We start from the raw sequence: 21,346 nt of genomic DNA on the forward strand, positions 1-21,346 counted from the left end.
AAAAATACTAAACAGCAATTGCTGTTTAATTTTTGAAAATCAGCCGAGCTTTGCGACTTTTGTGGCTTTCTAAACTTCAGAAGACAAAAAATTCTGCAAATTTCAGGATCATCAACTCCAAACATCTCTGGATGACCCTCAATCCAAAGAATAAGATACTCATTCTTGGAAAAAAGACAAATTCATAAAAATGTGTGTCAGAATGTTGATTCTTAACTCGCCTATTTAATATAATAAACATAAGAATGCTAAGCATATGGACTTATTGGAAAGGCGTATGCTGGATTTTATTTAAATTTTGTTTCGCTGGTTATGTTGTGAATTTGCTAAATTCTCAGAAAAATTTAATTTGATCGCCCTGAGTCATATGGAATTTTGCAAATTATGACGCATACCAAATGTGTTCGAAGAATGTGCCCAGATGTTTGCATAAAAAACAAAACTGCCTCCACATTCACACGCATAATAATCTACACCAACATTAATATGTAACTCAAAAAATATTTCAAAACAATCTCTCAAATAAATTTTGGAAAAAAATATGAGTCTTCTACGTTATTTTCTTTTATCCCACGTAAAAAAAATTCTTCCAACGCAAAAAAGCGTAAAAAATAAATTGCATTACGTAATAAAACAAAAAATAAACAAATAAACACAATAAATAAAGTCCTCACTCTTCTTCGACCGATTTTTGTAAGAATTTCTATTTTTACAATTAAAATTTTTTTTTTGTTGCTTTGCCGCAAAGGAAGCAGATGTCAAAATACTCAAGTGCAAAGATCAACATGGTTTTTATTTTAAGTTACGATGTGAGTATATGAATTTTGTACAAACGATTTGGAGGCTTTCCATGAATGAAAAGACTCGTCATGCCCAGCACTCGTACACTCGTAGTCAACAATCTGCAGGCATTTCAGTGAAACGTTGAATGGAGAGGAGTCAGCTTATTTTTCTTTTATAATTATGGCACTGTCCACCCCTTGTATCACTGCATGCCGCTATACCATCGCCACCGCCAACGCCATATCGCCACCACAAATTGTATACACACATTTTGTCCTGTCAAAGGGTTGTAGTTGTAGATAAAGAGCCACACATGTCAAATCCGAAAATAGCATTCCATAAAACACTCGCATTAACTGAACCAGATGAAAGTTTACATACTTGGGAGTCAATGCCATCAAAGAGCTCATTCATTTGATTTTCATTTTAATTTTACTTTCAGAGGAAATGCTTCAGTACAAAGCACATTAAATCTGGTGCCTCCATCTTCGTGTCCCGTGGGTACCTATACGACTACGTACTCCTACAAACCCGACTCTGATTCCATTTTTAGAAGAGAAAAAAAAAAGGATGTTTAATTGAATAATTCAATCTGTATGACTTGAGATTTCAATTAACGGGAGAGCACTTTAAAAGAATCTTTTTTACCTTCGACTTGAACAGGCATTCTGGAATTTTGGTATAGATACTCGTAAGTAGGCAGATTGCTATCAGATTTTGCTTCACAAAACATCTCATTTGTTCGTCCTGCATCATACATATATGTTTGAGTTTGTATGTTTGGTAGGCATTTATGTTAAGTCTTCACCTGTGAACTTACATCAGCATCAGCATACGTACAGTTTAAGATGGATGTTCATATATTAGAAGAAGAAGAATCTTGAATCCTTGTTTTGTATATATTGTGAATGTCTGTACTGTATATGTATTTTTACTCAAGAATTTTGCGATCTTAATTTTATCTAGACAACATACCAACATACAAACACATTCATTATACTAGTATGATGATAATAAGTCGTTTTCTCTGCAGCATATACATATTTCAAGAGTGACAAACCTCCTGAATTTTGCTTTGAGGCTTTTGTGGTGTTCAATGTTCAACACAGTAATAGGATTATAGAATAATATGTATATTGTGCTGATGGTGATGATGGCTTTCTCTACCAAGGACCTTTAATTTTGTTATTTTAATAAAATTGGAGATTGAAAATGTCAGCATCATATAATCGTTTATAGTAAATTGTGTAAAGCTCTTTTATTATATAAAACCCCTTTTATAGGAGACTTTGCTGAATTAAAATATCTATCCTATTGGACTATGGTAGTGTAGAGTTAATTTTTATGGTCAATATTTCCACAGAAAGAGAGAGATAGAGAGAGAGAGAGAAATTGTATTTAAGTAATTGAAACCAAATTTTGCAGCACAATTTTAGTTATACCCTACCAACAGAAAAATTAAGTTATTTTGGTTAGTTTTCGCTCCTCTTCAAAACTTCTACCACAAAAATTAATTATTTTGATAATTTATTTTGAAAAATGGTGAATTATGGTAGAATGGAATTTAATAGAGCGAGGCTAGGGTACGTGGGAATAATTAGGTGCAGATAGTTTATGAATTTGTAATTTTTGATTTAAGTAAAAATATTTAGTGATTTCACTTGTTTTATATAGAGAAAGTATTGGTTGTGTGACAAAATATAATTTTCGTTATTTTTATCAAAACCAACTTGTAGATGTTGGAGTAGCTCTAAAGCGATTAATTTTTTATCGAAAATCGTAAATGATGGTTTTAAATATGAACTTTGAAATATTTTTAGTTATTCAATTGTTTTTATTTTTTAATGATTTTATTTGAAAAACTGCTTTCTTAATAATCTTTTAAGACTGAAGACAAAAATTTTTAGTTTTTTCGCAATTCAGTGCTGCTCTTTATTTATTCCTTGTATGTGCTGTTTGCCGTCTGATGTATTTTTTGTTTTAATGCCAATCAAAGGCCCTCACATCACAAAAAAAGTCTGACGGTTTTACTATTCAGTCAGTGATTAAATTGGAGGAAACTAAGAAAGTCACTGTGGCGTATGAGTAACTTTTTTTTATTTCATAATTTTTGTGCATTCACCTAACTTTTTATTTTGGAATGTCACTAGACAAATAGCTATAACAATGAAAATCTGAAATTGTAAAAAGTTAAGACTTTCTACTTCCGTCTCTCATAGTCATTGGACTTAGAAGAAATCAGTTTATCTGAACATCATAATTTCATCTAAAAAACACAAACATCTAAATTATCTTTTTAATTCCACACCTTAAAACCTCTTGAAAATCTTTTGTGGAATGAAATAACACACATAAACTGTGTAAATTCAACAACAACAGCACTCACTCGAATTAAATACTCGAAAAAAAAACAGAGTGTTTATAATTGAGTAAGAGAAAGATAAGTAGGTAGATAGTGTGTTGCTAAGTTTAGTGATTCATTAATTCCTTTTTTTTGTATGTTTATTATAATTTTGTGCCATTCTACCTAATTCGAAAGAGTGTAAATGTAGTGTTTTCATTATTTTTTAAAAGGGGTCAATTTAATGTCCTTAATTTTTTTATTTTAATTTATGTACATTTCCCATTTATCGGGATTACGAACGATTTTAAGTTAAAAATAACTTCGAACAAAAACACTTTTGCACTTACAGTCTCATGTGTTTTTGACAAGTTTCAATTTTTGTTTTTTTTATAAAATACCTCAAAGCTGCTTTCAAAAAAGCAAAAAAAAAGTTTAAAAGGAATCTTAAATCATAGTGCTTTGAGTTAAAAGCCTCATGTGTTACCAATGTCAGGTCTCCTGTCATAGAACAACTAGAAGCCTTTTTCCCTTTCACATCCTTTATTTATTACCTTTACAAACTTTTCAAGTCCCCATCAATTTATGTCAGTAAAAAAAATTAACATTGAGAAGCTTTAAATATTCAAGAATAATTTATCTTAACACCAATAAAACCCCAAAATGTCTAAAAAATACAAAAAATTTAAAATCGATCTTTTAATGCGGTCAACATTTTCAGATTTATTATTCCTTGTATTTGGCCACCCACGACTCCAGCTTCCGCACTCCGTTTCATTAGCCCATTCCATCATCGTGCTTGATGATAAACCCACTTGATCCAAGGATTCGAAACTTTGTGCACGTCAAACAGAAAATGACCTGTTCCCAACCAACCAACGTACACTACATCAATCAAGATTTTTAAATTGGAGTAAGCGAACCTGCCAAGTGAAAAACATAAAAATAAAAAAAAAAAGTTAAAAAAAAAAACAAAAACAAAAAAAAGTGTGAAGAGGAAAATTTATCGGTAGGACTAAAATGTCTTCTGATTAACGTCGTCGTGACGTTTTTTTTAAACTGTTTGGGCAGGCAACACTTAAAGTGATGGCGGACGACGGATGTGGGTGGGGATGATGGGTGGACACATAAGGGATGGGACGGTTTGCAATAAAACAAATAATAAGTTAATTAACATCCGCAACAATCGACAACATACAACGCTCCTTAAGTGTAGTCTTCTACCCGATAACTCCGCATTTAGTTTAAATTGTTCACCCACTGGGTGTACTCAACAGCCTGCCATTACATACTTTTTTATGTTTTGTCAGTTCATGAGCAATGAAGGCGAACCAACAGAAAAAAATTAAAATAAAAAAATAAGAGAAAAAAATAAGGAAAAAATGCGAAAATAATTTGAGAGCTGGATTTTCGTCCCTTATCGTTCTGCGTCAATCCACTAACTCAGATATTCAGATCAGGGGCGCGTGGTGGAATTGTGAGTTGGGAGTTGCTTCGGGGCAGTGCCGCATTTCTTCACATTTTCAGAAATTAGGTCACATTTCCGTAATGATACCAAAAAATATCGAACAATTAATTTGTAACAAAAAAAAAGGGAATCATTGCAAGAAATTCCTTAAATGCATGTAGATTTAATTTTTTGAATAAATACCTATGGGATGGACTGACAGCAGAAATCGTACATTCAGAGCAAGGACGACGAGATGCGGGTAGATAAATGAGTTTTTTTTATGGTGAAGAATTATTTTACCTTTTGTTTTCAGTAATGAAAAACTTTCTTAATGATTTGTAAAACACGTACGAGTAACGTGCAAACTTTTTATTATTACTATACCTACTTAAAAAAAAAGGATTTGTAATAGATAATAATAAATAAACACAGCAAAAAAAAAACTTTCAATATGATACCGAATTTGGAAATCTGCTTTATTTTGTCAACTTCTTCAAAATAATATTTTTAGCCTTATTTTAAAATTATTTTCTCATAAAAGTTTGCTCACTGATGGGCGATTTCGTATAAAAAACTATTTTTTACATTTTTTTGGGTAAAAAATGGTAAATAAGGTACTCAAGCATGCCTTCTGAATTTAGATGATGACGATGATGACCGAATTTAATGAAATTTATAAAGTGCCCATCGTTCAAAATCTGTAAAATTTTTCTTTTTCTCCGAATAGTTAAAAAAAAAAATACCACAAAATAATTCAATCATTTAATTTTTTGTTTTGGCTTTCTAATGAAATTTCATTTTTTTTTTTACAATTTTTACCTCACATTAGTGAGTTTTTTTACAAGTAATTTTGCAGAAACTCGATGTAAAAAAATGGCAGAAAACTGGTTTGCTAAAAAATCTTCACGTGAAAAAATTGCAGTTTACAAAGCTCAGCTTTCAAATTTCTATTGCTAAAATTCTGTTAAATGAGTCGTTTTTTTTCCATTTTCTTACTTTCTCTCAAAAGACATTCATTTATAAATCAAAACAAATAATTTTCATAATAAATTAAATAAAATTGAAACTGTTTCATTTAGTATTTTTTTTTTTAATTTTACGTGAGATTATACAATGGCTTAGATACTAAATAAATATTTGAGTTTTTAATTACTCTTAATGTTTGAAATTCCACTCAATACATCTTAATTAATAAAATAAGTTGGGTAATTTTTTTTAGTTTAATAAATCAATGATTTTCCTTTAAAGAAGAATCGGCGCCGATACAACCCGAAATCTGCAGCCAGATCTCGGTCTAACTCTTTCTACTTTCAATAAAGTCACTAAAAATAGATTACGAAAAAGCAATAATATGTATCTTATGCAAAATATGGGCTCAAGAATCAATATTTCTTTCAAAATAACGACAGCAAACTCACTTGTAATGTATCCATCCGCATGTAAGTGCTTTTGAGATATGAATAACATTTGAATTTTCACAGTTAAAAAGTTGAAGTTTATTGTAGCAACATGAGTTTAAGAAGTAAAGGCAAGAGTTCTAGCTTATTCATGTAAAAATGAATTTATTACCTCTCAACTTTGCGAAGTGAATGTCCCTTTTCAGCTTTTACGACTAACAAACCGAGAACCATAACCTAATTCAACATATACAAAGTTTCAAAAGAAATGAGTTTACTCGAAACTTGACGAATCTAAATTCAAGTTGATTAATATCATTAGTTAGGTAGATGGTACTCAAATATGCAATGTGATATGGAATAAAAATGTTATGAAAACAAAATGTTTAACTCTATTAGTTTAATGAGTCCCTGAAAAACTGTGCAGTTTCTAGCTGTTGGATTCTAGAAAGCTATGTTAGATGCAATTGGAACTTTGAAACTTTCCCCTATAGATGTCTCAAAATAACCAAGAATGGCATTCTAATTGAGAAGTATGAAGAAAGAAACGTAAGGCCCTTAAATACACAAAACAAAACTTTAAAAATTGATGTCGTCTTAATCCGGCACTGCTTAGGGATGACTACTCTGGGTGGTATAAGTAGAAAAGGACAAATTAAAAATCAAATTAACACTAAAAACGGAGGAAAATATTTTAATTTGGGTTTCGTAAAAGCTCTTTTTATGTGTGAATGAGTATATATCTCTTTTTGTCATTTGTCGGAGCTCGGAGTGTCCTTTCTTCTGCTCGATTACTTACGAAATGAATGGAGTGAAAATCTGGCGACACGAGATGAAAATGGCAGCTGCTCATTTTTGTAGGTTGGCTGTTCTTCTTCTGTACTTCTGTTGCCATTGCTGGTTGCCGTTGTTGTTGCCGTTCGCGTTGCTGTTTGCCGCGAATGGATTGTTAATGCAATTGTGATGTAATTAAATTAAATATAATTACTTTCCTTCCTTAATTCAATGTGGAACGGACAATTAAAATGAGTGAAGACATCCCTTTCCAAACAAATGCTTCACATGTATACACGAGAGTATAATAAATGCAAAGTAAAATTTAGAAAAATATCACAAGAATGTGGTGTGGTTTTTTCGTTTTAGAAAAAAAAAAAAAAAAAAAAAAATAAAAAAGAAAATGTTACGATGGGAAATTATTGTTGTTAACACACACACATGTTAAACATTTGTCGTTACTTTGATCTATTTAGTGTGTGAACCAAATTTGTTGGTTTTGTTTTTATTTTTTTGGGAAATTCTTTGTCACATTGTTGATTGTTGGAAATTAAAATAATACACATTTTGTGTGTGAGTTTGACAATCATTTAATTTGACTTGGGTCACTGAGTTTTTTTAAATTACATTTCTAGGAATTTATTACATTGCGAGGCTGTCAATGTGTGTGGAAATTACTTTTTTTTTTTTTTTGTTAATGTTCTCATGATGATTTCAAGTGCAGATTTATTTACAGAAAATAAAAATAAATGGATTTTGTTATTTTTTATTGAGAAATTGATTTACATAGTGGAAGAGAGTGTGGGTTATTGTATATTCAGCTTTCTGACTAGAATTCTTTTTTTTTTATATTAACTAAGGATTTGTAGATACATACATGGTTGGTTACATATGTGAATTTAGTTTTAAACTTTAAAAAAATATTGATTTAAGGTTTATAAAAAAAAAGAAATTAAATACAAAACTGGAAGCATTCTGATGATTTTAAAGTATGAAATGATCCGAGTCCACTGGATTTATAAAACAGTCCAACAGTTATAGAAACCACCCCCAGTTTTTTTTATTTTTTTCATAGTATTCCTACTAGTACTTTCAAACTTCATCACCTTGAATCCTTAATTGTTTAACTTAATGTCTTGCATTCTGTTTATTTATACTAAGAAAACTTAAGGATGCAGTTTGGAATAAATATTATTTACATGATACCAGAGGCAAGTCGACAAAATATTGATTATGATCCTCCTGAAAATGATTATGAATTTAAGACAAGAACACCTTGTGGTTCTAACCTTTTTTGCACTTCTTCGATTTCAAAAACAAAAAGAAAAACTTCACAAAATTCAAAATGATTTTGGAAAAAAAACTGCTTTCTTATTCAATAACAATAAACCGTTAGTAAAATAAAAAAATCAAAAAAAAAACAACCAATTTTCATGAGTTTTATTTTCAATACTGTATACTTTCAGATGTTATTTATTATTGAGAACGTTTGACCCCTTTCAGGTTGAAATTCAAAATACTGGACGACCAAGTGTGTACCTACCTACAAAAAAAGCAAACATCATAAAAGAGTTGCTTTTCATGGAAAACCTCACTTTGATCAGATTCCAAGAAAAAATTCATTTGGTTGAGAAGTTAAATTTGATTTTAATTGCAAAAAATACTTCACTCCGATGTTGATGAAGGTGAAGTGAAGAACCTACTATGTAGTTCCACATGTGAAATGATTAGTTCAAATTTGAAATCAACTTCAGAAGAAATTTCATATGACGTTGAGTTTAGTTGCTAAGCTATGTTCATTGAACCATTTTCGTATGAATTGAGACAAAACAATCATTGAAATGGGAGTCATTGCAATACAATAAAATACAAGTTTTGAAAAATATATTGACTCTCTGAATGTTCTAAGCCTGAGATTGAAAAAAAAAAACGAATGTACGTGAATTGCAGTTAATACGTCAGGATAACATACATTTTTACAAACATAAAAGAAAAGGATATTTTCTCTACAATATCATATTAGTCCAGTGCATTTATAATTTGACCCCCAAATTTTTTTTGCTCATTTGATAGAATGATTTGGATAATGGATTTTAGTTTTTGTTGAATATCTCGATTTCTATTTATCCTACATAAAAGTTGTGCATACAAGAAACGTAGGCAGTTAAATTTCGCGTCTTTTATGTTAAGAACACTTTTTCGATATTCTGAATATCAAAAAAGTTACAAGCCAACAAAGTAAAAAAAAAACAGAAAAAAGTGACAATTTTAAAGTTTTCAGCACTTTTTATCAAAATTATGAAATAGAAATCGAGATATTCAACAAAAACTAAAATCCAAGATGGCGGCCGAAAGGTGAATTTCGCGAGTGCGAAAAATGAGGGCAATGATATTCAGCCAATGTTCTATCGAATGAGAAAAAAAAATTTGGGGGTGGTACAAACTGCTGGGTCGCCCATATATGAACATCATAAATGCACTGGACTATATGCCTAAGTAAATTTTGTTGGATACCAACTATGCAAAAATAAACTAAATTATCATATTCATTTATTATTAAAAATATAAAAATGTATAAGCGGATTAGTATAAAAATATTGACTTACTGTTCTTTTGGAAATCCTGTGTATCGTCGCATCCCGTTCTTCCAGCCAAAGACGTGAGTACAGTTAAAAGAACTAGTTGCTGGGAAACGATACTCCAAAGACATTTTGTAAGTATTGAATTTTGATTTGTTCCCATTTTTCATAGTACAACACATGGATGGGATGGATTCTTATCCTTGAAAGCTTCGTTGTAATTGTTTCTTTTTTTTTGGTAGTATTTTAAGTATTATAAAGCCTTTAAATTGTTTGATCACACATCATCTCTTCACATAAAAGCACTTTTTTTTTGGAAAGCCGATTATAACTTCTTTTGATATGTTTTTTTTCTTTTATTTTTTTTTTGTAAACTTTCCTACAGTCAATTAATTCATTAGAGGGATTTAATTTTTTACTTTCCTTAACAAGGATTAAGCTCTAATTCCATTATTTTCATTTATGATGGGAAACAATTTGGGACATAACTTTAACGTAAGACAAAATATAAAATTAAAAGGAAGAGAATTTATACTATCACTTAACATGTTTGCGCTTTCAATAGGCTTTTTACTTTTTTTTTTGTTTCACTTTTATCTTCGCATTAAACCGCACAAAACAATCATTCCTTTTGTGTTCGACCCACACAAAGGACTTTTTGCCTTGGGATAGAATTCACGTTGTTATTGTTGTTGTTCTCAAATTGTCGTTCTTGACACATCGTGCTGATCAAAACTTTCCTTTGCCATCCAAACGACATAATAACATTCATGGGACATTTTAAATCTAGAAAAAAAAGAAAGCATATAAATGATATTTAATTACTTTTGTTTGTTTCAAATGTGTTCAAAAAAAAAAAAAACAGAGGAGAATAAATAATTGTTCATATAGTTTTTATTGCTACATGATTGTGGTGGGTTATATTATCATGATGAGTGGTAAAATGTATTATCCTTTTGTTTAGATAATTAAAAAGGTTATACACTTTTTCAAAGGGTTAAAAGTTAAAACAAACAAAAACTATGATGAATGTTAGAAATAAAGTCATCACCAACCCCCATCATATTAAACAGGGTGATTTTATATTTAACCCAACAAACTTAATTACGTAATATATTTTTTTTTTTTTTTGAAATAGGCATTATTTGGGTAGTTAAGGGAACAAAAAGTGCTATACAAGGTTTTGGTTTTTTTTTTCAATATCTAGATTTTGGTTAACCATAGGTTGATAATTTTATTTCTAAACGGGTTTGGAAACTTATAACTACATACTCTCATAAAAATATTTGTATGTAATAAAAAAAACTATTTAAGGCAATAATCAACTTCATGAGGCGTCATCGTACGGTTTAAAGTTCTTCTTCTGTCTATACAAGGTTAAAAATTCTATCGTAGCTTTTAAGACAACTTTTGCAATAATTATATAGTCCAGTCAAATTGTATTGAGGCTCATATAAAAGTGAAAGGCTTAATAAATTAAAATGGCTAACTTTATTAAAAAAAATTTTTATCTATTTTATATTTTGATTTTATAACACCAGTTTTTAAAAATATTATTTTTATTTATTTCAAAAGTTTTGTATTAAATTCTTTGAATTAAAAACTAATTCTCTAGGACCCAAATAACAACTTTTCTTTGTGGAGAATTAAAATTAAATATTTTAGAATTTTTTTTAAATCAAACAAAATTTTAAATATTAATACAAATTCTTTTACAGTTTTGTTTTTTTTGTAAATAGGAACAAATGAGTTTTGAACAAGTGAACTTTGAAAAAAAAAAAAAAAATTCGAATATTTGAGTCTAAAAAAAAAATAAAATATGGAAGCAATGGATTTTAATATTTTTTTTAGTCATAATTTTTTTTTTTTTTTTCAGTTTAAAAAATAGATTTCTTTTAATAATTTTATTTACTTATCTAAAAACAATTTTCAAAGTGTGGTAATCTAGAAAGTTTGTTACGAACTGCAAATATTCAAGTTATTAAAAATATACCGGAAACTTGATGTGCTTTTGAGTAATCCACCATCCACGCCCTCTTGAAAAATATGTGGAAATACATGTATACAGGATGTAGAGAGAAGAATAAAATAGTTCAAGGCAAAATGAGTTTGAAAAACCTGGAATAAAAAAAATTGAGGCCGTTTATGACCGATCTATAAGCTTATTTCTTATTTTAAACTCGACCGATGCTACACAAAGAAGCGATAACGATGTTTCAAGTCACATTTTCAATTTGAAATATTATTTGATTTAGCGAACCCTCCACATTTTATACACTAACTACTCTGAAGCCCCATTTATTCGCTCATAGAAATTTTCAAATAAAAGCATTTACTACTTTTTAGGTATGGACCAAAAGTGTGTACATTATGTAAACCGTCTACTGTATTTAGGAGTAGACTATTCTCAATAAACCTAAGTTTCCTAAACGTAGGCATCCAAATATATTGTTGATATCAGTCATGCTATATTTTATATTAAGCATCCTTCTAAAGCACAGAAGAAGAAGAAATATCATGTATCGAAACAATTTCACTTACATCTTTAATTTGTATACTTTTTTTTTGATGATAACTCTAGTTGCTTATAACTAATTCAGAACGACAGGAGATGTTAGGAACACAATGCCTCATTAAATAAGTTTCTGACTCGCAAATAATTGATTAAATTGAATATCAATTGACCCAAAAGTCTATAATTTAGAATTAGAAACACCCTGTTTACATATTTAAAATTTTCTTTCATAAATGATTTTCATCTATTTACAAATTTTTTGTTTTTTGTTTCGTCTTACTAAATTTTACTACCCCACAATCCTTTTTGCAACATTTCGTGTCGTCGTCGAGGACATTCATATTATAACCATTTCAGCATCATGATTGTTTCAGATTACCAATGCCAATCGGATAGTCCTTTTGACTTCTTTCCCACAAAAACAAAAAACAAAAAAAAAAAAAAAACTTTAATACCTACATGGATTATGGTGTGTTCTATGGTAATTATTATGGTTGCGGATTCAATGTGAAATGTAATAAAAAACTTGATGAAGGTTATGTACGGTTTTGAGGAAATGGGTGAAGCATGCAAATTTTATGACACTTTGTCTCTCACTCTCTTTCAAAAAAAAAAAGAATATTATACCTTGATATCCTCTAGCGGTTGATTTTGAATGTTTAAACCAAAAACGATGAAAAGAGAAGAGAAGGGTCTTGTTATCTTCCACGATGAATGATTATTATGTTTTTCGATTCTCTGGGATGTTCGCAACTTGAAGTTATAGATATTTTGAATAAAAATTCAATAAAAAAAATATTGCAAAGATATGGATTTTGTATTTTTATTATTTTTTTTTATCTTGTTGTTGTTGTTGCCTATTGAATTATTTATTGTATATCTGTTAGATATTATTTTGTCAACATCAGACACCTTGTTATCTCGGATGTATAAAATTTCTTGATTTATCATTATAGCGTCCTCTGGTCTTTCTTGGTATTGATATTTCTTCTCGATTGCGAAAAGCAAAATCAGAAAAAAAAAATCGAAATAAAAAATAATGGTTGATTTATAAGCTTAAAACAGAATGAGAATAAAAAATGAAAATAAAGGTAAAATATAACAGTTTTGACCTACTAAAATATGTGAAGGAGAATTACTTTTTCGAAGTTGGTACATCGTTTGCCCAATGAATAATGTCTTACGAAACATGAAAAATATGTTTAACTAAAAAATTAAAATAATAAAATACATTATTCAATTTATTCAATTGAGCTTAAATGTTGTGGAAAAATCTAGAAATTGAGCTTAAAAGTCCAAATTTGATTTGTGTGTGATAAAATGGCAATTGGGAATCAATTTTGTCATCATTTTAACACATCGAATACCAAGAATTTTGATAACTTGGGCTTTGAAAATGTTTGAAAACAATTTATTCCTAAATAAAGAAGATTTTGAGAAGGGTCTAAATTTATAAATTAAGAACAAAATTTATATGAAGATGATGATCTGCATTTGACCACTACAGACAAGAACGGAGGCATTAAGATATTTTAACAAACAAAGAAAACTGCATGAAATGGATTGAGAAAGAGAAAGAAGGCTCGTCCTTTTCAGACATTTAAATAAAATTTTGCAAAGCATGAAACTAAAAATAAACTCTTTTAAAACTAAAAAATCAAAAAAAGGCTTAATTCCTACTGGTGTCAAATCGAAACTTACTCCAGTTACGGTCTGAGATAATATTTCTTATGAGGACAAGAAAATCATGAACAAAGTTTCTAATTTTAAACCTATTTTCTCATTTTCAGTATCAATATTATGTATCTTTCATTTGGTAGGTACTTATATTAACCTCTTACATTATAAAAAGGTCATCGAGTTGAAAAGGTATATGTTTTTTAACTTAAACACGATCGTAATTGATATTCTTAGTAAATCCTTTCAGACATTGCACCCTTAAAAACAAAAACAAAAAAAAAAAAACAAAAAAGTTAAATGCCAGTAAAAGTTAAAAATAACTAAACGATTTATACCTTCGTCAGAATTTGGATTTAAAAAAAATCTTCTTCTCAGTATTCAAAATAGCTTCCTACGCTTAACTTAACTTCGATTTTGTGACTAAAGCTTACTCCTAAATAAATATTATCAAATCTCCTACTGCAGTTGGTTGGTGTAATCTGTCCGTTTTAAGGATACCCAATACAACTACACGCACCCATGAGCCACTCACCAACAATACACTCGTTCGTAAGTACAGAATTTGATAAATCAATATCCAGTACACCCGCACCCCTACCCCCAACCCCATCAACCAGCCACCACTCAATAATCCAGTGCGTGACAATGCCAAAGAAGAGAATCTAACTATCTATTATTTCTCTCTGTCGAAACCATTATGTACATTGTACATATTTCTGTGACGTAAATTGATTGTGTTGGAAAAACAATGGACAAGAATGTGAATGTTTGTAAATAATCTATTTTTCACTAAGCTCTACTTACTCGAACATAAAATAAAAATAAAATAGAAAAAAAAAGAAAAAAAAATACAAAAATAATAAAAATAGTTTGAGTACTTCTATGTTCTTTAATCGCAATATATCGTTCAAATATTTTATACGATTTTCGAGAAAATGTAGCTCCGGGGATATCCTGTCGACAAAATGGGACTCTATTACTTTCAAAATAAAACAAAAACAAAAAAGTTACACAAAAAAAAGTTCTTTTTTGTGTTTTCTTGTTCTGAAATTTATTCAACCCTTATTTATCACCATGTTTGAATGAATGAACGGATGGTGTTCGAGTGAGGGATTTGCCCAATTACTTAAAAAGCACAGCATCACACAGGACAAGGACACAACTCTACGATGCGATGCGATAGTGATGGTGAATGGTGGACTGGACAGGACAGTATAGTGATTAAGAGACCAATACTGAGCATCATTTCATTTATCTCCTTTCCATTGGCATAGATATGGCGTCCTATTTCTTAATGTATCATAGTATATAGTTCGAACCTAACATGAATGTAGGCGAAGGCAAAAGCGAAGGCGAAGAAGTTCGGTTAATTAAATGAGGGAAAACTCTATCACACCCTAGAGACGATATAAACCAGGGTTACCGAAAGTATATTTTCATCAGTAAGGGTTTTCCGTGTGGCATATCGTAAATTAATGAAACTTCTATAGGACTACTATGTAATATTAACTTTTTCGCTATAGACAATAAATTTGTAGGTTTGAGTGTGTCAACCCTGAAAGTTGAAACGAAAGGACCTTTTATGTGGAGAGGATACCTACAAAGTTCTCTCATTAATTTGAACATACGATTACTAGGTTTAATAAAATTAAATAACTTATTCCTGTGTTCGCTGAAACAAATCACAAATATTTTAAGTTGAACATAAATTGCTAAAGGGAGGGTTTTTTTTTTTTTGTTTTTGTTGAGCCCATTAAGTGGAATTCGTTTTTTGTTGAAAATTAAATTACATTTGGAACCAACAACAAAGGGTATGGTTTAAGTTAATAATATAATAATCGAGAGCGTTGACACTTTTTTTTATTAACACTATTTCAAGTGGCCACAAAAATCTACTTAAAAAAAATGTTTAAATAATTTACAAATGTATTTTTGTTTGCAATTAAAACAACGTGTTTTTTTTTTAGTTTTCAATGTATTGGGTATTCCATAAAAAGGACATTTCTTTTTTATTCTCACAAATAAATGCACAAATAAATATTTTTTAATTGAAAAATGACGCTCTGCAATGCATATCTTGTTACCGTAGGCTCAAACCTTCAAAATATCTGGAATTTAATTAATATTATAATAAGGTCACAAAACTAATTATTTTCTATCTTTAACGAGCTTTAGTTTGTTATCATTTAAATATAAATATATATACAGGGTGTCCCATAAGTAATGGATCAAACGAAATATGCTGATAGGCCAACTTTAGGGCTCTCAGAATTAGGTAACTTGTTCATCCCAAATCCTTACGGTTTTCGATTTAATGCAGTTTTTGTGAAATTTCGAAAAATCCCGACTTTGCAACAGTATTTTGCTTCCTCCGCTCACAATTGATTTTTGTTTTTTACAATTCTTTCACTAAAACATTGCCTAATAATAAGAAATAATTAATTAATCAAAATATTTTTCATTTCATACGCCATTTTGCTGCAAATTAATTAACAGTTCCATGTTTTATAAAAACTCAATTTCTTTCTTTTATTTCATAGCAACACCCTGAAAAAAATTTGTATGGTGTGGCACTGGTTTATTATTTTGAAAACTTGTCGTGTTATTGCAGTTTTCAAAAATGTATAATAATTTCCAAAGTTGAAATTAGAACAAAAGATATTACAATTTGAATGCAAAAAAACAGAAGTTTTCAGAGCAAAATAACAAACAAAAATCGAGGCTTTTGTTCAAAAGGAAATAAACAAACAACAGTTGAGAAAATGTGTTTATTTTTCTTTGTTATTTTTCTCTGAAAAACCCTGTTTTGTTGCTTTTAAATTGTAATATCTTCAGTTCTAACTTCAACTTTGGAAACTTTTATACATTTTTGAAAACTGCAATAACATGGCAAGTTTTCAAAATAATGAACTAGTGCCACACCATAAAAATTTTTTTCAGGGTGTTGCTCTGAAATAAAAGAAAGAAATTGAGTTTTTATAAAACATGGAACTGTTAATTAATTTGCAGCAAAATGGCGTATGAAATGAAAAATATTTTGATTAATTAATTATTTCTTATTATTAGGCAATGTTTTAGTGAAAGAGTTGTAAAAAACAAAAATCAATTGTGAGCGGAGGAAGCAAAATACTGTTGCAAAGTCGGGATTTTTCGAAATTTCACAAAAACTGCATTAAATCGAAAACCGTAAGGATTTGGGATGAACAAGTTACCTAATTCTGAGAGCCCTAAAGTTGGCCTATCAGCATATTTCGTTTGATCCATTACTTTTGGGACACCCTGTATATTTTGTGCAAGAAATATTAAATATCAATTTCTAGGAAATAACTCTTGCTGGTTGGATTTATTTAAATATTTCCAACAATTAAAAAATTGATTTTTATGAGAACGTCAAAATTTAAGCAAGTGTAGTTACAAAAATCTACCCAACGCCATTACCACTTCTTATTTAGTCAACATCTTTAGATACGTTTTCGATAAAATTGGAATATATTGAAAATATTTTATGGAAGGTACACATGCTAAACAAGATATTAAAAACCAATAAACCCCACCTTGTAAATTACAAAAAAAAATTACATTATTTCCAGAAAATCTGTGCTCTAGCTCTAGCTAATTTACTGTGCAAATGGATGTAAAAAAGCGTTCACTAAAAATCAGATTACAATCCATACGAATGTTGGTTTTGATTAAAACCACAAAATTTGTTTTCACATGAAACCAATAGATGCTAGTAAAATAATAAAAAAAGATTATATTTTTTTTTTTGACAATTTACAACACAAGAAAAAAAGAACAAAACTAACCTTTATATTAAATTTCACATGATGAACTTTTTATTGATATAATAAACAATAATAAAATAAACTCTTTATAACAGCTATAGAAAAATATTTATCAAACGTTTATGTTTTTTCAATAAAAAAAAAATGTTACTCATACACCCCAGTGACCCACAGATTAAAACTCAAAATAAATACACAAAAATTACATCGGTTAACAAATATAATGAAACTAATTAACCTATGTTGACTAATTGATTGATTTTCAAAGCTTATTATGCACAAAAATTATTTAAATAGAGTACACTAGTTTGAAGGCTAATAGAAAATGAATAGTAGCGACAAAAATTAGTATTTAGAATTTTTTTTTGCTGATTGATATTAAGATTCAATAGCTGGTCTAATGTTCTCAAAAAGATCCTTATTTGCAATTTTGTAAATGGTTTTGGTGGTCGTCGTAAGAAGGGAAGGGGGCAAGGATATTTAATGGCTTTTGAATCTTGAAAACTTATGTACTTAAGTTTCGACAAATCTCAGTTGTGGTTTCACTAATATGCTGAATAAATGCAAGCATTGTTCAGTTTTCATAGATGTTGCTTTTTCCAGGAAATTTAATAAAAAACCAACAATATACAGGGTGTCCCACAGTCACCGCCCCAAACGAAAACCATGGATTCCTGAGGTCGTTTTAAGGCGAAAAACTTATGAGGTAATTTTCTCGTTTTCGTCCCGTTTTCGAGTTACCACGGTTTTTATGATTTTTGCTCTCTTGTCCTTTAACTGGCCTTATCTTTGCCAAACTACGTTTGATTTGAAAGATTTTTTTTACAACCAATCAAGAATTTATTACAGTTTGTCTCAAAACTTTTTTTTCTACGGACAACCGTTTCTCCACAATTTTGCATCAAACACAATTTTCTTCGTTTTTTAAGTTGTTTTTTACACTTTCATATCATTTAAGTCAAAAAAACACGTTAATGAGTATTAATTTTTTGTGCTCTTTATTAAAGCCCAGTTTATTTTCATAAAAAAAAATAAGTTTTATTTCATAAAAAAGTAATTAAAAAAAATAAACAAACTGAGTGAATTAAAAAAAAAAAAAATTTTTAAATAAAAATTAATTTAAATGAACTAAAAACTTTTTCTGAGCTATTGTGGTTAAGAAAAGAACAAATAGATAAAGCTCAGAAAAAGTTTTAATTCATTTAAGTTAATTTTGTATTTAAAAATTATTTTTTTTAATTCACTCAGTTTGTTTATTTTTTTTAATTACTTTGAGTAGCCTTTTTTATGAAATAAAACTTATTTTTTTTATGAAAATAAACTGGGCTTTAATAAAAAGCACAAAAAATTAATACTCATTAACGTGTTTTTTTTGACTTAAATGATATGAAAGTGTAAAAAACAACTTAAAAAACGAAGAAAATTGTGTTTGATGCAAAATTGTGGAGAAACGGTTGTCCGTAGAAAAAAAAGTTTTGAGACAAACTGTAATAAATTCTTGATTGGTTGTAAAAAAAATCTTTCAAATCAAACGTAGTTTGGCAAAGATAAGGCCAGTTAAAGGACAAGAGCAAAAATCATAAAAACCGTGGTAACTCGAAAACGGGACGAAAACGAGAAAATTACCTCATAAGTTTTTCGACTTAAAATGACCTCAGAAATCCATAATTTTCATTTGGGGCGGTGACTGTGGGACACCCTGTATAACCACCTAAAGTTTCACTTAATGAATCAAGAAAAAGAAAAACCTTTCATACAATTTTGAGCTTATACCTGTATTCAAAGCACAATTTTTAAGGCTAATAACTTTGAAAAAGTTAAAATTTTATAGTTTTGCATATAGTCACTCCTCTTTCGCAATATACATGCAAATAAACAGAGAAAAATCATTGAAATAAATAAAAATAATTTATACAAATAACCAAAGGTTCACTTAACCAATACTATTTAGCAAAAAAATTTTTTTATTTCGTTGTTTTTTTGTTTATTTGGAATACTTCGAAAACCTCACGTAATTATTTTTGAGGGTAGAGTAACACATTATTTACATTGAGAAATGTACTCTCTAAATTCGGCTATAACGAAATTCTTAAACTTTGTTGACCCATGTAATGAACCTAATCAAAAACGAAAACAATAATAAAAACAAAACATACAATTTTCAAAACTTTCAACATAAATGCAAAAATATTTCTGTTGCCTAGCTCACTTCAACTTTATAGTCAACACAAGCGAAATAATATCAAAAAACAAACATGAGCTGTGTGAGCTCCCATATCCCATCAAGCATGTTTTCCCGCAACAGCACCGGGCACCTCATCAAGTTTTATTAATAAACAAGCATCAGTTGCTAGAAACAACGAAAATAGTATTTTACAATATTCCATCATTTTATTTGTCGGAAAAGTTGTTTGCGAGTTTCATAGCACCCAACTAGCGCTCAACTCTCGCTTATTTCCATACAAACACACCAAACCATATCACCCAAAGCAGCTGTTGGCAACATGTCAAGAATTTTATTTTTGTTCGCATTTACGAGAAAAGAAGGGAACTCTCGACTCGACTCGTATTTTTATATTTTTACAAAAACTCAAAATATACTTTCGAAAGATACAAAACCAAAACTTTAAAAATTCTGAACACGCTTGTGCCTATTTTCGACAAAAAAATGCACCTGCGAGCCGCGACTACGAGCATCAATTGTGACGTACATCAACACATGGTACATGTATTTAACTTTAATTTGTTGCATATATGCAACAACATTTAAAAAAAATTCCCATATTCTTGCGAAAATAGCAACAATTTTATTCTGAGCTTCATATGATGCGCGCCATCATAGTCGCCGTGTGTAAACAATTGGGCTGGGCGTTTGAAGAAACTCCGCATAGCTACCAACGAACTTCGCGCTGTGCCTGCGTTCCTAGAGTTCATATACAGAATGATTTAATTGGAAGAGATACCTCGCTGTACATCAGTAAAAAGATCCAAGGCGAACAGATGGAACTTTTCCTTAATGGAATGCGAACAACATTTTGAGTTTTATTTTTTTGTTTCAAAGTGTTTTTTTTTTTCTGACTGAATGAAAGTAGTAATTAATCAAGAGGAACAAAACATGCTTCCACTTCCAAGAAGCACCTATGAGAGAGCTGCTGAAAATTGAGAGATGTACCCCGATCCATGCTTTTAATAAAATTCAAAAGTTGTGTTTTTTTTTGTATTTTTGTAGAGTGCCGGCTTTGTTTTTGGTACGCCGCGCTAGTTAGATTGAGTTTTAATACAAAACAGAAAAGTAGAGATGTATTTTGTGTTTCCTTGCTAATGAAATACAATTATAGAACTTTATGCACACTTGGCTTTGTGAGCATTGCAAATGACGTTTGCAGCTTGTCTGGGTTGTTTATTTATCGCAACTAATACTTGTTTCAAAATGACATAAAACAAGAGTTGAAAAGAAAAAAGCACGTTAAAAAAACACTAAAGGAAGAAAAAAAAAATAAACAAAATGGCGTTATTTCTATGGCGGAATGCAAATTAAAAAGATGCGGTGATGACAAGCAACTCCTTGCATTCAGAAACTAACTAATGCCCAACACTTCCTGAAAAACCTTTTTATTTTCTAAATTTATTTAATTGGGAGATGAAAAAAGTATAAGAAAATGTATCAAAAAGTCGTCTGCGTTTTGAAAGTTTGTAAAAGTTTCTCATTTTCTTCTTAATTAAAAATATTGTAATAAGGGTTGACTCACTCTAACTTGACTTTAATACAAAAAAAAAATTAAACTTAATCTTACTTTGAGATAAAAAAAAATATGGCCGGCATGGGTAAGGGCTCAGTTATAGCTATCAGTAAAATCCATCAGTAAAAATTGAAACGTCAGGAATCTGAAATGTTTTACTGATGAGCGTTTATAGCAACTAGTAAATTTATACGTCATTAAAATAAATGCTTACTTGAAATTCGCTCTCCAAATAATTTTTTTACTGATCATTGCATCAGTAATTTTTTTAATGATGGCACCGGAACAGTAAAAAATGAAAT

General features: G+C 29.7%; 1 protein-coding gene across 7 annotated transcripts in view; it reads right to left on the reverse strand.

Moving 5' to 3' along the window:
- Nucleotides 1-21,346, reverse strand: part of LOC129917120 (hemicentin-1) — a 128,675-nt gene that overhangs the window by 70,241 nt on the left and 37,088 nt on the right. For 6 of the 7 annotated variants that reach the window (XM_055997470.1, XM_055997474.1, XM_055997473.1 and 3 more), the window contains exon 2: nucleotides 9,352-10,110. In XM_055997470.1, coding sequence (XP_055853445.1) covers nucleotides 9,352-9,487 — 136 coding nt within the window. In that variant the 5' untranslated portion in view covers nucleotides 9,488-10,110. Of the gene's footprint in view, nucleotides 1-9,351; nucleotides 10,111-12,466; nucleotides 12,598-21,346 lie in introns of those variants that run through there. The other variant, XM_055997472.1, reaches the window with a different exon arrangement.

Source organism: Episyrphus balteatus, chromosome 3, assembly GCF_945859705.1.
Source record: "Episyrphus balteatus chromosome 3, idEpiBalt1.1, whole genome shotgun sequence".
In the NCBI taxonomy this organism is placed as follows: domain Eukaryota; kingdom Metazoa; phylum Arthropoda; class Insecta; order Diptera; family Syrphidae; genus Episyrphus; species Episyrphus balteatus.